General features: G+C 37.3%; 1 protein-coding gene across 3 annotated transcripts; it reads right to left on the reverse strand.

The window, feature by feature from the left end:
- Positions 1–6,048: 6,048 nt before the first annotated feature.
- LOC115211885 (cytochrome b-245 chaperone 1) lies at positions 6,049–21,206 on the reverse strand. Of its 3 annotated transcripts, none has more exons than XM_029780627.2 (7): positions 20,945–21,206; positions 17,876–17,990; positions 16,569–16,610; positions 14,871–14,944; positions 10,678–10,771; positions 8,755–8,899; positions 6,049–7,481 (listed from the first exon to the last, which is right to left on the reverse strand). In XM_029780627.2, the coding sequence occupies exons 2-7, from the start codon at positions 17,961–17,963 to the stop codon at positions 7,283–7,285; spliced, it is 642 nt and encodes a 213-aa protein (XP_029636487.1). In that variant the 5' UTR covers positions 17,964–17,990; positions 20,945–21,206; the 3' UTR covers positions 6,049–7,282. The 3 variants fall into 3 exon arrangements, with proteins under 3 accessions (XP_029636487.1, XP_029636489.1, XP_029636488.1); XM_029780629.1 differs by lacking the exon at positions 20,945–21,206 and adding an exon at positions 18,312–18,330; XM_029780628.2 differs by lacking the exon at positions 20,945–21,206 and adding an exon at positions 18,153–18,172.

Consider the following 21,206-nt stretch of genomic DNA (forward strand, 5'->3'; position numbering starts at 1 on the left):
TATACATATATATATATTAGGTTGTCCAGAAAATTCTGAGTGTTTTTTTTAATATGCAAAAAAGAATATAAATAATTGACCTTTGCCCATCCACCAGACAATTTAAATATTCCATCAAGATAAAATTTTGAAGAAAATAGTTATCTAGGTGCATTTTGATTCCATCTAAATTGTTAATGTTTTTCCTTGCAATGAGTTCTGTGGAGACAAAAACAAGTGGTAATCAGATGGTGCAATATCAGGAGAATATGGTGGATGGGGTAAGAGATCTCAGCCAAGTTCTTTGGGTAGCCAAAGACAGACGTAGTCGGGCATTGTCCTGTTAGAACACTACCCCTTTCCTGTTGGCAATCTCTGGCCTCAATTCTTTGATATTTTTTTGTTCAAATTAGCCAGCTGACAACAGTACACATCAAAAGAAATGATCTGGTTTTGTGGGAAAAGCGCATAATAAATAATACATTTATGATCCCACTAAACCCAAAGCATAACGTTTTTGGCATGGATATTTGTCTTTGGTTGCTGTTTTGAGGGATCTTTACGCAAACTCCAGGATCTTTGTCACTCTGCGTTTTTGTACACAATCTATTTTTCATCTCCAGTCACAAGTTGTTTAAAAAAAGGTATGCTTTCATTCCTTTTCAAAAGCATATCAAAAACGGAATATTGGTCCAAGCAATTCTTTTCTGAGAGTTTGCGAGGGACTCATACATTATAGCAAAAAATGTATCCTGCCTTCACTAGGTGTTCATGAGCCGTACTTTTAGAAGCATCTAACTTTTCTCTGCGAGTTCTCTAGTCATGATATTCATTTTCTCCAATTTTTGCCTTCAAAAAATCTTCAATTTTGAAGGTCTTCCATTGCGACTGTCAATTACCAAGCTAAACTTTCCAGCTTTAAATGTTGCAAACCACCTTCGTGCAGTTGGTTCACCTACAGCATAAACTTCACAAATGCTTTTGCAAATCTTTGTAGCATTTTCTCCTTTTTTTAAAAAAGAAAAGCATTACAACACAAATATGAAATGTTTGGTTATCCATTTCAAATATCAATAAAGGGTAACTGGAATGAAAGATAGATCTGGTTTTAGTCAAGAACAAAGAGATGAACTACCACTTCAAGCTATGCCAAAGTTTTAACCGTGTGACGTTTCAGGTGTGTTCAATGAAGCCTTAAAAGATTTAGCTTAAAAACGCTCAGAACTTTCTGGATAACCTAATACATATATATATACACACACACAAACATATATACATATGTGCTTATGTATCTATGTATGTATGTGTGCATATATGTATACATACACATATATACACTCACAACACACATACACACATATATATATACACATACATATAATGTACTTCTACTTATATGTGTATATATATATAACACACACACACACACATATATAAATATATATATATGATACATATGTGTATGTATATATAAAACATACATACATACATACATACATATATATGTGTGTGTGCATGTCTGTGTCTTTGTATACACACACGCACATGTATATATTTATGTATATATGGTGTAGATAAGGTGTTCTAGTGAAGTAAAAATTCTTAACTGAAGAATTTTAAAAAATCTATTCCAATCATTTGTCAAGAATACTGATATTGCATCTTTTTATAACTTAAGAGACTTTCTCCTTTCACCTTGATTCTTAGTTGACAATATTCCACTGAAGAGACACTAGTGACCGATATGGAAAGACAATCTGTTTCCATTGGTAGATAAATTTTGAATTTTCATATTTCATTATGGATTTTCAATGAAACCTTTCATTCTTTAAAATAACACAGCAACTTTCTTCATTATCTCCACCCAGAAAGGTAAATCGCCATAAATTCCATGTCAGAACTACACATGTTGGTACTTCTCTTCCTCTTGTAACAATTAATTATACAAGAATATGTAAGTCAGTGCTGTTTCTTGTTCCAACCAAAAGAAGTTTTACAAGGACTTCCCAAACCACTTATGGATTGATTCTTTCATTGGAAATAACATACATGCATCTACAAACTGTTCCTTCTTCACACATTCTGAAGACAGCTTTCAACCTCAGTATTATCTTTGGGAGATTTATCTTCTACTACTTACATACATCCAAATTAGCATTAATCGTGTTTACATAGGATGAATGGAACGTGAGAAAAGTTTGGACATTAAAAAAATCAAAATAAAAAGCAAAACTAAAACAAAACAATTGTTTCCTATCAGACAAAGAATATTATGTCAGGTATTCTAAATTTTCATTTTTTTTTTCTATATTTGATTTCTTCTGAGTTGATACAAGTATTCAGAAAACAAGTTTGTATTCTTAAATACACTCTGGATCAGATTAGGATGAAAAACACCCGACATCTGTCCTTTCGTTGTATCACAGTTCATATTTTGTTTTTATTGAACTAAAAAGAAAAAAAATCAATGATTTTTATTGTTCTTTGATTGGTATCTGTAGCATGTGTGTTATGTAAATAATATTTTTAACTGCTCCTCCCTTCAAGTTCTTTGCTTCGATGTTTGTTATCAATAAATTCTTCATCGAAACGAAGGACTTGAAGTTGATTGAAGAAATGGGTTGACATTTTTATTATTTACATACAACACAAAAACAAACAATTGTCAAGACTAACCAGAGATCAACAGAAGTCATGCAAATAAAATTTATATCTTATTAACTTATCATTTTAAAAACAATATTCTTTATTCCATTAACCATTGCACAAGTTCATATGATAAAGATGATTGTAACGACTTGTATGTCAATGTATCTACCTGTACATTATTTAGCACAAACTCTCAAAATAACGATTTAGTCCATTTCAGAATTGTTTTTTTGTCTTCAATGGTAGCCACACTTTGTTTAACTTTCCATATATCTACCCTAAAAACCATTGTGGCTAATGTAAGCATAATTTTTAAATAGATTTTATTATTATTATCATTATTATTATTATTTTATTATATTATGATTTTCTCCTCCTTTTATAATGTGAAATCTTTTTATTTATTTGTTTATTTGTCAGCTATTTTTTAAGGACATTTTATCTGGAAATGTTACAATTCTGACTATATCTAAACTATGTATTCATCATGTACTATAAACTGTATTGATCCTGGAAAATTTAGATCACTCAGAGATAAATACTTTTGAAAAAACGTAATTTTTGTTATATTTTCTTTTATATTTCTTTTCCTTATCACCTTTATTTTTTTATCATATATTTGTCGAGCGTGATCGTTACCAACGTCACTTCACTGGCACCTGTGCTGGTGGCACGTGTAAAAAGATTTGAGCGAGGTCATTGCCAGTACCGCCTGACTGGCCCCCGTGCCGGTGGCATGTAAAAATCACCCACTACACTCTCGGAGTGGTTGGCGTTAGGAAGGGCAGCCAGCTGTAGAAACTCTGCCAGATCAAGATTGGAGCCTGGTGCAGCCATTTGGTTTGCCAGCCCTCAGTCAAAATCGTCCAACCCATGCTAGCATGGAAAGCAGACATTAAATGATGATGCTTGTGTCATTGGATTGTGGCCATGCTGTGGTACTACCTTGAAGGATTTTAGTCAAACAATTCAACCCCAGTACATATTTTTCAAAGTCTGGTACTTATTTTATTGATCTCTTTTGCTGAACCACTAAGTTATGGGGATGTAAACAAACCAACACTGGTTGTAAAGTGGTGGAGTAGGGCACAAAGACACATATACAACAGGCTTCCACACAGTTTTCATTTTCCAAATTCCCTCACATGACATTGTTTGGCCCTGAGCTATAGCAAGAAGACAGTTGTGCTAGGTGCCATGCAGTGGGACTGAACCTGTAAACATGTGGTTGCAAAACAAGCTCCTGTGCTGGTGGCACATAAAAAAGCACCATTTGAGCGTGGTTGTTGCCAGTACCACCTGACTGGCCTCCATGCCGGTGGCTTGTAAAAAGCACTACACTCTCGGAGTGGTTGGCATTAGGAAGGGCATCCAGCTGTAGAAACCTTGCCAGATCAGATTGGAACCTGGTGCAGCCTTTTGGCTTGCCAGCCCTCAGTCAAACCGTCCGACCCATGCCAGCATGGAAAGCGGACATTAAACAATGATGCTCTCCACGCCACCAGTTTTATCCAAGGGAAAGGCAAAGGGGCCGATACAGCTTGGCACCTGTGACGTCGTAACTCATTTCTACAGCTGAGTGAACTGGAGCAACGTGAAATAAAGTGTCTTGCTCAAGAACACAACACATAGCCCGGTCCGGGATTTGAACTCACAACCTCACGATCATAAGCTTGACGCTCTAACCACTGAGCCATGCACCTTCACGACGATGATGATGATGGATAATAATAACCCATTGTTTAGAACATGACTTTACAAAAAGTTCTTCAATCAAATTGTGATGAAAGGTTTTATTTTATCTAAGAACACTTCAAAGTGGATATTTTCGTACCATGGGACCAGGGTAGTCTCAGATGGGTTTGTATGGGCTTTTAAGAGACCAATCTTATTTCTCTACTGGCAAAATAAGTAAAAATGGTTACTATTATTTATTTGTGTAATTAGCATTGTTTGAGCCCTTCTCAAGAAATATATTCACTGTGATATTTTTTTCAAGAAGAAGAAATGGAAATAAATTTCATAGCGTAGACATGGCTGTGCAATCAAGCTCATTTGCAACCAAGTGGTTTGGGGTTCAGTCCTCTTGCATGCCACCTTGAGTAAGTGTCTTCTGTTGTAGCTATATCCAGGCTGATCAGTGCCTTGTGAGTGAATTTAATAGATGGAAACTGTGTGGAAGCCCATCATTTGTGTGTATGTAGACATATGTATGTGTGTGTCTTTGAATATGTCCCCTGCACCTATTGTTTGATAATCAGTGTTGGTTGATTTATATCCCTAAAACTTAAGGGTTTGGCAATTGGTTCTGATTAAATAAGTACCAAACTTTAAAAAAATAAGCACTGGGATTGAGTTGTTAAAGTAAACTCTTCACGGTGGTGCCCCAGCATGGCCACAGTATAATAGCTAAAAGACGAAAGAATGCTTATGAAATTCAGTTTATCACCATCATCACCACTGTCATCATCATCATTGATGTTGATGATTTGTTTGTTGAACGAAGCGGTCTTCGTCCCAGAGTGGGAGAAGTCCGAAACGTGGTCCTTTGCTATTCGTAAGATCCACAGAAATGAGAGCAGGTCAACCCCCGACACTGAGAGCATTGACGGATGGATGAATGCACATCCAGGCTCAGTGGTTGCGTAAGAAGTTGGAGACAAGAAACAGGAAGAAAGAGTGAGAGAAAGTTGGAGCGAAAGAGTACAGCAGGGGTCACCACCACCCCCTGCCGGAGCCTTGTGGAGCTTTAGGTGTTTTCGCTCAATAAACACACACAATGCCCGGTCTGGGAATCGAAACCGCGAGTTTCCTGCCCTAACCGTTGGGCCATTGCGCATCCACTTGATGTTGATGATGATGATAATGACAATGGTGATAGTGATGATGATGAATCTGTTGGAGGAGTTGTGCTTGCAATTCAAAGGTCCAGTTTTATCACAAATTTATACAGAGAGGACAAACAAGGACAGACAAACAGATTAAGTCGACTATATCAACCCCAGTGCATAACTGGTACTTCAAGGTGGCGAGCTGGCAGAAACGTTAGCACGCTGGGCAAAATTCTTAGCATTATTTTGTCTGCGTTCTGAGTTCAAATTCCACCGAGGTTGACTTTGCCTTTCATCCTTTCGGGGTCAATTAAATAAGTACCAGTTTTGCACTGGGGTTGATGTAATCGACTTAATCCGGTTTGTCTGTCCTTGTTTGTCCCCTCTGTGTTTAGCCCCCTGTGGGTAGTAAAGAAATAGGTACTTATTTAATCGACCCCAAAAGGGTGAAAGGTAAAGTCAACCTCAGAGGAATTTGAACTCAGAACGTACCAGCAGATGAAATACTGCAAAGTATTTTGCCCAGTGTGCTAATGATTCTGCCAGCTTGCCACCTTAAACACCCTCAAATAATAACAACAACAATAGCTGAATGGAATGTTAAGTTTATTATCATATGGAAAATGTTTAAAAATATTCTTTAAGTCAATTGCAAATTAGAAAGTATAATGAACCTTTTAACATTTTGCAAAATAAAAATATTGATTCTACAGTTTTTGAGAATGCATAAAAATGTGACCATCATTTTCCATCTTCTTAGTGAATACAACAGGGTGTCATTATATCTTTCCATTGTGGTAGAAACTCAGCATTCTAAAATTTGGTACGTTTCCATAAAAACTTGGATTTTGACCATAATCTGTGAATCTGGGTTTTACACCATTCAAGTTACTCATCACTTTACAGAATAAAGATCTTTAGATCATCATTAGAATTACATTTTATTGCTTTTCATGTTGCATCTGGTATTTTGACTCAAAGTTCCTGTAAAAATTTCTATATTCCAACTTTATAACTGATTACTCAATTGGCACTTTATTTTGTCAACCTAAGGTAACGAAAGGCAAAGTTGATCTCAGTGGGCTTTAAGCATTTTTAAAAATATTGCCATACACTTAATGAATTATTTTAATCTAAACTCTGTCTGGATTTAATATTCTAAAGTTAAACTATACAAATCAATATCTTAACAAATTAATGTATTAAGCATATTTAAGTACTTTTGATAGTTTTATTTATATCAAATAATTAACCAATTAATAACCAAGCAAAAGCTCTATGTATTTTATGCATTTAATAAACTATATAATTTATAAAAAAAAAAAAACTGTTATATGTACAGATTGGTTGTTTCACTTTAATCTTCCCAGGCTTGCATGAATAGGATGGTTTTGATAAATTTGGACGTTTCAGTAGGATAGGAACGATTTTTACAGCTGGCTATCCTTCCAGCCTCCAGGCTTTTTAAATATAAAACAGGAGTGGCAATCAGTGTCAGTCCAATTGACTGAGGCAAGCAGAGTTGAGTGTGGTTTGTGCAGGGGCAGAACACAATGGCTATAATAAAGTTTGAATTCAGAACCCACTCAGGTTTTGCTGTGCTGTATTTTAAAAGTTTCAAACAAAGATTTGATGCATTTATTTAAGTGATGCATTTTTATATCAGCAAACACAATATTTCTGCAATTTCCCTGTTTATGTTCCGGAAATGAAGCAGTTGTGGCCGAAGCCTTGATGCTAGCGCTTTCTTCACACACCCGATTTTGTGTACAGACAACAATTCAGTGAAAATAAAATTACAAATTTTTTTTGTATCAGTTCAGTCACATCTTGTACATATTTTCTGTATTTGCTGCAACACTTGAACTTTCAGGCAGAACATATTGTGGACCGATTTGTTCGAAACTATCCTCGGATGATGAACTGTCTCCAAGATAGTCATCCCCATCATTTGGGTCATGGTGATGATTCAGGTCTACTTCAAGGAAATCTTGGATTTTGTGAGCAATAGCATAGTGATCACTGCCAAAAAGAAAAAAAAAAAATAGTTTCTTTACTACCCACGAGGGGACAAACAAATGGATTAAGTCGATTATATCGATCCCAGTGCGTAACTGGTACTTATTTAATCAACCCCGAAAGGATGAAAGGCAAAGTAGACCTCAGCGGAATTTGAACGTAGCAGCAGACGAAATACCTATTTCTTTATTACCCACAAGGGGCTAAACACAGAGAGGACAAACAAGGACAGACAAACAGATTAAGTCGATTATATCAACCCCAGTGAGTAACTGGTACTTATTTAATCGACCCCGAAAGGATAAAAGGCAAAGTCGACCTCGGCGGAATTTGAACTCAGAACGTATGACTTACAAAATAAAACTTTTTTTCCACTACTACCTACCTCCTCAACAATTGCTACCACCAGTGAATATACAATCACTCTTAATCTGTAACATAGGAATATAGGACTCTTCTTTATTTTTCTTTTCCAACTATCTCTACTTGTTTCAATTATTGGACTGCAGCCATACTGAGGTACCACCTTGAAGGGTTTTCATTGAACAAATCAACCCCCAGCTGAAATCTAGTTCTGATTATATGAGCCTCTATTGACGAACTGCAAAATTGCAAGGATGTAAATATAGGCACTGGTGTACCTGTGTGGTTGCTTTCCAATGAGTTCAGTCCCACTGCATGCCACCTTGGGCAAGTGTCTTCAACTAAAACCTCAGGCTGAACTAGTGCAAGGATTTGGTAGACAGAAACTGAAAGAAGCCTGTCGTGTGTGTGTATGTATATATATATGCATATATATACATAAACGATGATACCTATGCATATATATACATATGCATATATATATATGCATATATATATGCATATATATATATATGCATATCATCGTTTAACGTCCGTTCTCCATGCTAGCATGGGTTGGACTATATATATGTATATCTATATATAAGCATATATATATATATATGCATATATCATAGGCACAGGAATGGCTGTGTGGTAAGTAGCTTGCTTACCAACCACATGGTCCCAGGTTCAGTCCCACTGCATGGCACCTTGGGCAAGTGTCTTCTACTATAGCTTCGGGCTGACCAATGCCTTGTGAGTGGATTTGGTAGATGGAAACTGGAAGAAGCTCATTGCATATGTTTATATATGTATGTCTGTCTGTTTGTCCCACCCGCTGCTGCCAGCATGGAAAGTGGTTGTTAAACGATGATGATGATGATGAAAGAAGCAATAAGGTGTTCAATGAATTGGTCATACAATAACAAACCTGCTGTCTCCTATTGTAAAGGATTCTGTGATACCAATTATAGCACCAGCTGCCAAAAGAACCACCACCTGGTTTCCTTTACCAAGGTATTTCATTTCCCTTTCTTCAACGCGTACACCAACAATGTCGTCTAAGCTGGCTTTCACTGGAAATAAGACAATAACCAATGAAACTCTTGAAACTGCACGTTTCCATGTCAGAGATAAATGATAAGATATTAATTACCAAGATATCAATTACCAAGATATCAATTACCGAGATATCAATTACCGAGATATCAATTACCGAGATATCAATTACCGAGATATCAATTACCAAGATATTAATTACCAAGATATCAATTACCAAGATATCAATTACCAAGATATCAATTACCAAGATATCAATTATCAAGATATCAATTACCAAGATATTAATTACCAAGATATCAATTACCAAGATATCAATTACCAAGATATCAATTACCAAGATATCAATTACCAAGATATCAATTACCAAGATATCAATTACCAAGATATTGGTAACCAGAGTGACTAACCAGTCAGTTGGAACCCTATCCATCAATCCATTATCTTCACCCACTATTTCAGGGAGGCATTGTTGGGGTAGAGTCCTCAGGCACCCCCTCCATAGAATCCCGTAAGATCAGCCATGATCACACGAGAGCATGGATGTTATCCAACCATTTTGTTCTTGGTCTACTCCTAGGTTTCCTGCTGGTTGAAGAATCCATCTGGCAAGTCTTTCCTGTGACAGTCTAATCACATGTCCATAGTACTGGAGCTGTGCCTTCTCAATACAGAGACTTAACCTGGCTTAACCTCAAGAGACTCCTTGGTCTCTGAGCTACATATCCTGTCAAGTAAAATTACACCAAAGATCGTTTAGAGCAACCATCCATCAGATGGAACTAACAAATATACTTTTCATCACTTATACGACAAACATGACAGAACTAGTTCAGATGAGTGATAGATTATTATAGGTTTGTGCTGAGTAAAAACAGTAGGAAAATACTGGAAGATTAAGACTGCAGGATAAGAAATATCAGTCTCAGGAAAGAGTTAAGAATATACAGGGTTGGCCAAAAGTCACCCGACAGTAAATCAAAATTCCATAAATACTATCTGTAATTCTGTATTGACTCGGATGGTAAAATGTGTCACTGTGCCGGTGGCATGTAAAAAGCACCATCCAAACATGGCCGATGCCAGTGCCGCCTTGACTGGCTTCTGTGCCGGTGGCACGTTAAAAGCACCAACCGATCATGACCGATGCCAGACTCCCCTGGCACCTGTGCCGGTGGCACGTAAAAAGCACCCACTACACTCGCGGAGTGGTTGGCGTTAGGAAGGGCATCCAGCTGTAGAAACACTGCCAGATCAGACTGGAGCCTGGTGCAGCCTCCTGGCTTCCCAGACCCCAGTCGAACCGTCCAACCCATGCTAGCGTGGAAAACGGACGTTAAACGATGATGATGATGATGAAGAAGGACATCAGTTTGAACAATTTTCATGATGTTTCATATTTAGATGCTCTTATTAAATTCATTCAGTTGTCAAACATAAATTAATCTTGGAATTAATTGGTTTTTACTTACTGTCAGGTGGCTTTTTGGCCAACCCTGTATATCTTAGAATGATGTACTTAGATTAGAAAAGAAAAGAAAGTACTATAATAATAAGAATCCTTTCTACTATAGGCACAGGGACTGGAATTTTGGGAGAGGGGGGCTAGTCAATTAGATTGGTCCCAGTATGCAATTGGTACTTATTTTAATGACTTTGAAAGGGTGAGTAGCATCTTTGATCTCAGCGGGATTTGAAGTCAGAATATAAAGATGGATGAAGTATTTTATCCAGGATACAAATAGTTGCCACCTTAATGACAATAATAATAATAATAATAATGATGATTACTTACCAACATGTTGTTTGAGCAGTGGGTGAAGGAACCGTTGTAGAAGACTTCGCTTTTTGATGGTCAGCAGTCCAGTTGACTTCTCAAATATACAGTCCTGATAAAGAAGACAGATCATGTACAGAATATTTTTCCTTTTACAGGGTAATGGATTGCCAAAATCAGCAGAGTGATAAAAAAGATGTCCTCCTCCTCCGCATCATCATCATTTAACGTCTGTTGTCCATGCTGGCATGAGTTGGACAGTTTGACTGGGCTGGCACTCTGTAAGGCTGCACCAGGCCCCAATCTGATTTAGCATGGTTTTCTACAGCTGGATGCCCTTCCTAACACTAACCACTCAGCAGAATGTAATAAGTACTTTCATGTGCCACCAGCATGTGTGTCATTTCTGTGACACTGGTATCTTGTCACGACTACGATTTTGCTCGGCTTGGTGGGTCTTCTTCTCAAGCACGTCATACTGTCAAAAGTCTTGGTCATTGCTGCTGTGAGGCCCAACACTCGAAAGGAACTCGGCCATTTTGCCTCCACAAGGCCCAATGTTTGAAAGGAACTCAACCACTTTGCCTCTGTGAGGCCAAACTCATGTAATATCTAATTTCAAATCTTTACATGCTGAGTTCAAACCCTACCAAGATCTACTATGCTTTTCATCCTTTTACGGGTTAATAAAATAAGTGGCAGTTGAGGGCTGGGATCAGTAGAATCAAAATCCTTTCGTATTTCTATAATTAGATATTATAAGGAATTGTATAAAAATTGTTTACTCTTTTACTTGTTTCAGTCATTTGACTGTGGCCATGCTGGAGCACTGCCTTTAGTCGAGCAAATTGACCGCAGGACTTATTCTTTGTAAGCCTAGTACTTATTCTATCGGTCACTTTTGCCGAACCGCTAAGTTACAGGGATGTAAACACACCAGCATCGGTTGTCAAAGCAATGTTGGGGGGACAAACACAGACACACAAACATATACACACACACATACATATATCTACATATATACAATGGGCTTCTTTCAATTTCCGTCTACCAAATCCACTCACAAGGCTTTGGTTGGCCCGAGGCTATAGTAGAAGACATTTGCCCAAGGTTCCATGCAGTAGAACTGAACCCGGAACCATGTGGTTGGTAAGCAAGCTACTTACCACACAGCCACTCTTTAAAAAAGATTTTGTGAATTGTAAAAGTATAAACAATGTATTATACATAAACTTCACAGGTCTGAAACGCCATTTTTCTTGGCCCTAGAAAAAAATTACTGTAGGCCACCAAAAATCTTATATGGACTACCAGGATCCACATGAATCCTGGTTGAGAACCCCTGGTCTAAATAATTATACAACCTTAGTAATAACAACTCAGCCAAGGTATTAAATAAATATTCTTAACTCTGTAAAGTGATTGGCGTTAAGAAAGGGATCCTGCCATTTGACACTGTGCAAAAATAGACAATTGGGGCCTGGAGCAGCTTCCTGGCTTCCCAGCTCCTCTCAAACTGTCCAGCTTATGCCGGTATAGAAAAACGATGTTAAATGACGATGATGATGATGAAGAGGTGGTATGGCTTTGTGGTTAAAACGTTTGCTTCCCAGCCACATGCTTTGGGGTTCAGTCCCACTGTGGAGCTTCGTGCAATTTTCTGCAATAACACTGGACTGAGTAGATTTGCAAGATGGAAACCGAGACAGGCCTGTTATTCATTCGTTCATAAATGCATGCATACATACATTCACACACAATGCAGTATCTATATATGGACGGCCAATTAAAGGAACAAACTGAATTAAAAGCGGTTTTTCTGATGAAAATTAAATTTGCATCATGAGCTGGGATAAAACATAGGAATTTGATACCAAACTAGCTTAAATTTTCTCCACCAACTATAAAACCGCATAATAAATATAAGTGGCTGGGAGAGCTTGTACACAATTCACGTAGCTTGAAAATTTTGCATATTTTACATAGAAAAAAAAACATTATTCATAGTTTTTGCAAGAAAAATGAAACTGGATCGACAGAAACAAGAAAATGTTGAAAAAAGCCACAATCGTACCCACACACAGAGATTCCTATAGTAAGGGAGGTAATCGCGGTTGAAATGTGTAAGAGTGCTTTCCCTTTACACACTAACATCCGACATTTTGGCAGATTTGAATGTTGTGTATCGGATCACAGTTGTTATTCACGATAGAAATTGGTCTTCCAGAAAGCGGTGTGTGTTTATAACACGTGAATCACAAGGCTAAAGGTTACTTCGGGGTACCGCAGTGTTTAGCCTTTGTTTTGCATCTCTTCAACCGATTAATTTCACAAGAGGCCGAGCTAAGGACATTCACTTTCGAGGTACTACTAGCGTAGTCGCGCATCCGCGTTAGCTAGTCATGACTAGTCGATACTTACTGTGTGTTTTTGTGTGTTATTTACTTTGATTAAAAAACTATTTATTGTGTGTTTTTGTACTTTATTTACTTTCTGTAAAAAAACTATTTACTTTGTGTAAAAAAAATTATTCATTTTGTGTTTTATTTACTTTGCTAGGTAGTCGTTGTAGGATCGACTAGTCACGACTAGCTAGCGCGGATGCGCGCACCGGGACCACTATTCGCTAGTTGTACCCACTTTCGAATCTACCAGAACGAATTAACAATGAATAGCTACGTTATTTGGATTCTCACAGTTCTGCGTGCATCCCATGAATAATTTGTTTGCTGATTCTTATAAACAAAAACTCGGTCCAGTGAAGCTCTCAACTCTCCTTACACAAGCGAATCACGTATTATGAACACCCGTCATTTCCACGGAGGGGATATTGTCCGATAATAACGGCAATCAGAAATTTAACGTCTAAATCTATAAAAATATTTTGAGATTAAAATACGCTTGTCGTCAAAGGGAAAGCACTCTTACATATTTTAAACGCGTTTGTCTCCCTTTGACCAGAAAACTTGGAAGTAAGCCTGTTCATCCACGCAGCTAAGCCTGCCGTAAGAGAACGTTAAATGAAAACTGGAATATCTCTTAGAGGATTACTCATTTACTTGTTTCAGTCATTTGACTGCGACCATGCTGGAGCGCTGCCTTTTAGTCGAGCTGGGATAAAACATAGGAATATACACATTAATGATAATGATGACACATACACACACACACACACACGCGGCCAGAGTTAATGGTTTCTTAGACTGGTTACCTGAATGGCATTTGGCAGTGGTGTCCACAATGCTTGCATTAGCTATTCAGATGAATGCTTAACTCTTTAATATTAAAATCAGCCACATCCGGCCAATGGCATGAAAAACTGTTAATCCAGATACATTTTCATCCTCTCTCCATTGTTTTTCTCTCTCTCTTTCCTCAATCCTTTCTGTCAAAGAGAGTAGGCTCAAAACGTCTAAGACTTTTCCATTTTCCCAGAGTATCAAACTAATACACCTTCTATACTTAAGAGATGAGGAATTATGTACATTATTTACATTTGATGGATATTTGTCCTCATCTTGTTTGCTGTTAACACAACGTTTTGGCTGATATAGCCTCCAGCCTTCATTAGGTGTCTTGGGAAAATTTCGAATCTGGGTTCTCATTCAAAATGTATTTTTCGATGTTATTATTATCATTATTAATATTTAGATCACTGCTTGGAATCGAATGCGGAATCTTGGGGGTTAGCAGCCCGCGCACTTAACCACTACGCCATATGGAGGGTATATCAGCCAAAACGTTGTGCTGAGGACAAATATCCGTCAAATGTAAATAATGTAATACACCTTGTTTGTTATTCCTTTACTTGTCTGTCTGTTGTACATTTGAACAAAATATTCTACTTGTTTTATGTGCAAACCAGCCAGATCCAGCCTCTCACACCTACCCTACAGCGTAATTTCCAAAAATATGAAATCACCTTATGAAAACCTTGAAGCTACAAGATAATCCATGATTAACTTAAAACAATGTGAATAAATAAGCATTACATTTGACAGAGTAACCTGAATGCTTATGGGTTAAATAGCTAGAAAGACTCTACCACAGTGTAACTGTTTCAGTTCCAACACAGGGTTCCTAACCAAATTACTTACCAAGCGATGAGAACACAGAAGTCTTGTGCAAATAAGTTTACGACAGAAAATGAAAATAATGAAAAGCAAAGAGAAAAAGGTATGATAAAAATAAGAGAGTTAATGTCAACTAACCTCCCAATCTTCCATTGCAGTGAGACCGAGCAGGAGAGCTCCCAATAACCAAAAGATCTTCCATAAAAAGTGATCTGGGGAAATAATAAATTCTACAGATTTATCGAAATACAACAGAGGTACATCTATGTATCAATCATTATCATCATCATCATTGTTTAACGTCCACTTTCCATGCTGGCATGGGTTGGACGATTTGACTGAGGTCTGGCGAACCAGATGGCTGCACCAGGCTCCAATCTGATCTGGCAGAGTCTCTACAGCTGGATGCCCTTCCTAATACCAACCACTCCGAGAGTGTAGTGGGTGCTTTTATGTGCCACTGGCACGAGGGCCAGTCAAGCGGTACTGGCAACAGCCACACTCAAATGGTGCTTTTTATGTGCCACCTGCGCAGGACCCAGTCCAGCGGCACTGGCAACGACCTCGCTCGAATGTTTTTTCACGTGCCACCAGCACAAGTGCTAGTAAGGCGACGCAGGTAACGACCACACACGAATGGTGTTTTTAATGTGCCATCGGCATGGAGGCCAGCTTGTTGCTCTGGCCCCAAGGTTGTACAGTACAGCCAATGCTTATTTGTAAATGAGTCTGGCTTGGTAACATGCTTTTGCTAATTGTTTTAAGTGCCCGTGAAGTCATGAGCAGACACAGACACCTTTGTTGGCCCCTTGGCCATTAATCCTGCAGAACATAAAGGATTTTACAACTGAAGTGAGGTTGGGCTTCACCAGCATACAGCTGGTACTCAGCACAGCTAGGTTAACTGGAGCTGCCTGGTCTAGGAATTAAATCTAAGACATGACCATCACAAACGAGAACCTTAACTCCAAGACCATCCACTTCACCACATATTGTAGAATATTCTCTAGATATTCTCTAGTCAAGAGAGCAAGTGGATGCTGATGGGTGAGTACTGGGGTTATAATTTGTAGAATGGTGCTATAGAACAGTGATAGTATCTGGGAGAGGGGTCTATGAAGGAGAAATGTAGGTTGTAGAACATTCTATAGATGTTGTTGTTTAGCCATAGGCTGCCACTGACCCAGTAGACTTATGGTCAGAGGCTTTCTAACCTTGACTGTCCAAGTATTTCATCTGGCATTATACACCACAGACTACATTATCAAATGTGTCCTTTTTCAAAAAGAGTAGGATAAGATTTAGTTACTGCTTCTGTTTGGTTGCATGACTACTTCAAGGTACCCTAGTAGTAGTAGTAGTAGTAGTGGTGGGTCATCAGCAATATTATTATCAATAAAACTATGTCAAATGAATTGTTTAAAAATATTAATCTGGAACAAAATAACTAACTGGCTTAATTAAAAAGTTTGGACCATGACCAGTTAATTAGTCTTGCTAATTACCACTTTAATTATATTTACTACAGAAGGGCAGCGAGCTGGCAGAAACGTTAGCACACCAGGCAGAATGCTTAGCCGTATTTCGTCTGTCGTTACGTTCCGAGTTCAAATTCCGCCGAGGTCAACTTTGCCTGTCATCCTTTCAGGGTTGATAAATAAAGTACCAGTTTCGCACTGGGGTCGATGTAATCGACTTAATCCGTTTGTCTGACCTTGTTTGTCCCCTCTATGTTTAGCCCCTTGTGGGCAGTAAAGAAATATATATTTACTACAGAACAATGAAAAGTTTCAAAGATATTAAATTTATAGTTTGAAGGTTGAAAATATGACATACCTGAACCATAGTAAATTGCTCCTATACCACCAGTAATCACACCTGCAAATGACAGCAACATAAATGGGTTGTTTGTATTAAAAAGCAGCAATGTGACATGTAAAAAAATTATTTCGTTTTGACTGCATATATAATTGTAACATTTTCTCATATGAGAAATATTTAGAAAGAAATCCATCCATCCTTCATCTCTACATGCTATTCTTGGGATGGTTGTGGAGGTAGGGTCCTCCGGCACTTCTTCTATAAGGTTCTATCAGAAGCAACATTCATTACAGTTACTGGCTGCATTCCCAAATGTGACCAACTCAAACAATGGAAACTATCAAACTGGTATTCTTTCGATAGGAGTCCCACTTACGTCACGTGTATTTGTTTACATTTGAAGAAGAAGTTCGTCACTTTCGGTAAAATTTTTATTTTTTTATATATGTGGGGTTAGGGTTAAGGTTAGGGTTGGGGGGGAGGGTATCTTTTTTCTTCAGAAATGTAAATAAACCCACGTGGGTTTATAAGTGACAGCTATGTTACTAGTAGCAAATGATCGCCTATCAAACCTTCATACCTTAGGTCTTCTGCTGCTCGGACAGGCTTGGCTTGGCTTGGCTCGAAGCATGCATCTTGTGGTTCTTTCCAGCAACATTCTAATCACATAACCACATACTGAAGCCGAAGCAGATTAAACCTAGATCCTGTTTTAGGTGATGTGGTTACTGGAGGTTAACACAAAGTCAGTCAAGGTGTTTCAGTAGTGGCCTTCTTGTATTTTTGCATGGTCAAGACTAAATTACCCACTGATAATTTAGTTGCTGTTTCAAGCATGTCAAGAGACTGCACTGATGTTCTTGCTACTGCTGTTTATCGTGAAGTCAGGCCTGATTGAGTAGACACCATTCTGTCTTTTTCAGTAACCCTAATTACACAAACGTTTTGAACTTCCCTCTTCTTCCCCATCCTCACACAAATTAACTATTTGATACCAAATCCTTACTCAGTTGCATTTAGGATTCATCAGTTCAACATCCTGCTATGTCCTCTCCTTAATATTGCTACAACAATAACTGCAGCCCCTCTGAACTTGCAGACTGCATTTTACACCCTTTCCCTCTCTGCTTGTGATATTTCAATTTCTCAACTTCAAGCACTTTATTCAAACCTTTTCTAAGAAGAGAATATCTCCAAAGGACAGAAACCAGGAATCAAAGTTAGAAGAATAAGATAAAAAAGAATAAGAAAATAAGGAATTTTAATGAGTTAACTCCATTAATTTTTAAGTACAAAGATCATAAATAATAAGTTTAATTTACCAAAAAGCAAACACCAAGACCAGGAATTTGGTTCTCGACACAAGTGTAGCTTATCAGCGGTTTGTTCTTTGATCTGCATATACACCATTGTTAATCCAGAAAAGTTCTATGGCTACTGTAAAAAAAAAAAAAAGAGATAAAAATATAGAAAATAATTTTCAAGGTAAAAAGTTGTTTATATTTCTGCTATGGTTGTTTAGTAGGACAAAAAGCAAAAGCTGAAAATCTAAACAATTCATCAAGCAGACTTCCATATAAAAAGCAAACCAGGAGAGACCATTCCACTTTTTTCCCAGACAGTGAACCAACAGTACATTATCCAGTGGGGTCCTTCCATTTTTAAGATGATGGGAACATAAAATGATAATGATGTACAATGAATGTTTTTCACAATTGTAGTGTGGTTTGAAACTTTCTCACTGAAATATTGTCTTACCAATGCTGCCAGACCTTAAACTGACTAAAACACATTGTTTTAGAGAATTAAAGGGAATTTAGAAATCTAAGTGGTTTCCTCAATCAGCACTCCTGCAAATACAGGCTAACAGAACATATAAGTGGATGGCTTTCCTTGCAGGAAACTGTTCAACACAAATTGAAATTCCAGGGATAATTTATCAGTTGCAGAGTTGCTGAAGTATGGAACAAACTGCCAGCATTAGTTGTTAGTTGTTGGAGCACTGCAACCTTCAAAACTTCCTGAGATTCGCCAACACTACACCTGATTTTCTCCCCGCTCCCATACACATGCAAGCATGTATCTGACTCATACACTGTTCACTTTCCAGACATTTGTACATTACTGCATATGCTTTATACGCACTTTTGACAAGTTGTGGTGCACCTGAGCACTGTATACAATAATTTCATTATTATTATTATTATTTTATAAAATAGACTATGTCCAAAGATGAAATGACCTCTTCAGGGAGGGAGAGGGAGATTGCAGGGTATATAAAAACCAGTATCAAATGATGTTGCATACATCAAGTAAACAGAAGGGTGTAACAAATGCATCCTTTAATGATGGTAAGGTGTGATGTGAGGGACATATTGTCATTTTTAGATAATGATTATCTTGAACAGTGCTTTTCAAACATTTTGGTGGAGTGGAACCCCAAGGAAACATACCACTGGCTCGAGGAACCCCTGTGTTATAATTTAATAGTCTTATGCACCCATATCTGCACAGGAGAATTAAAAATTACTGCCGATTTTAGCAGTTTTGTAACTTCTTGCAGAACCCCTGGACTGTACTGGCAGAACCCTGGTTGAAAACCACTGATCTAGAAGGTGGCGAGCAGGCAGAAATGTTAGCACACCGGGTGAAATGCTTAGTGGTATTTCGTCTGCCGTTACGTTCTGAGTTCAAATTCCGCTGTGGTCGACTTTGCCTTTCATCCTTTCGGGGTTGATAAATTAAGTACCAGTTATGCACTGGGGTCAATGTAATCATCTTAATCCCTTTGTCTGTCCTTGTTTGTCCCTTCTATGTTTAGCCCCTTGTGGGCAATAAAGAAATAAGATAATGATTATCTCCTGTGGTTTCATAAAAGCAAGCTGTATAAAACATCTACTGTAATATGCATAACATAACTGTGAAACAAGCAAATAGCTATCAATCTATAATGAAAGAAGAGGCTGTCGTCCCTTCAGACTAAGTCATTTTTAATATCTGTTCAAAAAAATATTTTTTGGAGTCCTCTGATTGCAGTTCAAGGAAGTTCTGAAAAGAATTACTAAATCTCATTAAGTGATATGTGGCCGTTGACGCAACAGTGAGTTTCTAAGTTTATGAGGTTGAAATGCTAGCATAATTGACGGATTAAGCGAGCTTTATTGATTACGTATTGGTTGTCTTTGTGCATTAAAAATGTAACAGTTTATATAGAACAAAAAAAAAGTGCACCTACATTGTTCAGGTGCACTGTAGTTGCTACATTATTGATCTTAAAACACTTTAGGATAATATATATATATCCTTGCTCTATCACTACTACCTCTAGGTTATTAACGTAATCTACATGACTCTCTCTTTCTATTATATCGTACATCATCTTCACATACATCACCACTATTCATAATTTCCTTTTCCTATCTAACATCTCCTTTACTCCTCTCTGCAGAAATTTTTTTTTTTAATAATTATTGATCTTCCATATGTTATATATTTGAAGATGATATTGTGTATGTGTGTACCAGAGTTGAAAAATAGATGTAACCATGATATTCTATCAATCTGAAGAGCTAGCCTTCTGTATCTGCATTGGTTTGTACTATGCAATTTATAGCCTACATACTAGCGTAGACATATAAAATAATTTATATCAAAATTTAACGTCCACTTTCCATAAGACGTTGGCTGTAGAAACAGCCGTCATCCTATGAATATCAACTGGTGAAATAAATATACTTCATCTCATTCCTCCTGACTTTCTTTATATTCATTATACTACTCATGAAATAATTTTCACTGACTTGATTTACTGGATTTCAACAGCATGGGACTCTACATTACATTCCTACGTAGTGGTTTACTATGTGGTATGTAACCGGATCCATAAAGGAGCTTTTGTCATTACCAGTGGTCTATATAAATACATATATTGTAGATTATGTATGTATGTACGTGTTTGTAAACTTTTATTTACACATGAACTCATCGATATACAAAGCAAACGTGCAAAATCTATCGGCAAAATACGCAGAGCAGTCTGGGAACTGTTACAAGAGTATAATTAAGAATTAATTAACTAAAAAAAAAGTCCTAAGTAATTTGTGGCCTGTGAGGCAATCAGTTGTTGAACACACACACACGTGTGTATATATATTTATATATATATATATATATATATATATATATATATATATATATATATATATATGTATGTATATATATATGCCTTAATATTTTGAAACGTCGTATAATGAGGAAAGCAGAAGTACATTAAAATACATTTTTTGTGTCAAGTGAAAAGGAACCCGGAATTAATTTTTTGCTGTAATGCATCGGTATTTTCAGATTAGCTCAACAAGCAATAAGTATAATCAAAACGAGTAAATACATACTTGAAGCAATATTAGATAAGGCTAGTATTGCTGTAGGCCTTCTTTTGGGTCACTGAGAACACTATGATATCGGTTGAGAAGAGAAAACCCGGTTAGATTACCAGTGAAGCGGAGACGATAAGCATAGTGTTTCCATATTGATAGCGGTGAACGATGACAACCTGTTCATCATCTAAAAAATATCCGACTATGCTAAACCTATTTAGTTTGCTGTTTAGATCAACCCAGACGGATCTATAAGGGGACAAACACGTTTCAGACG

This window comes from Octopus sinensis, linkage group LG5 (genome assembly GCF_006345805.1).
Source record: "Octopus sinensis linkage group LG5, ASM634580v1, whole genome shotgun sequence".
Taxonomy (NCBI): Eukaryota; Metazoa; Mollusca; class Cephalopoda; order Octopoda; family Octopodidae; genus Octopus; species Octopus sinensis.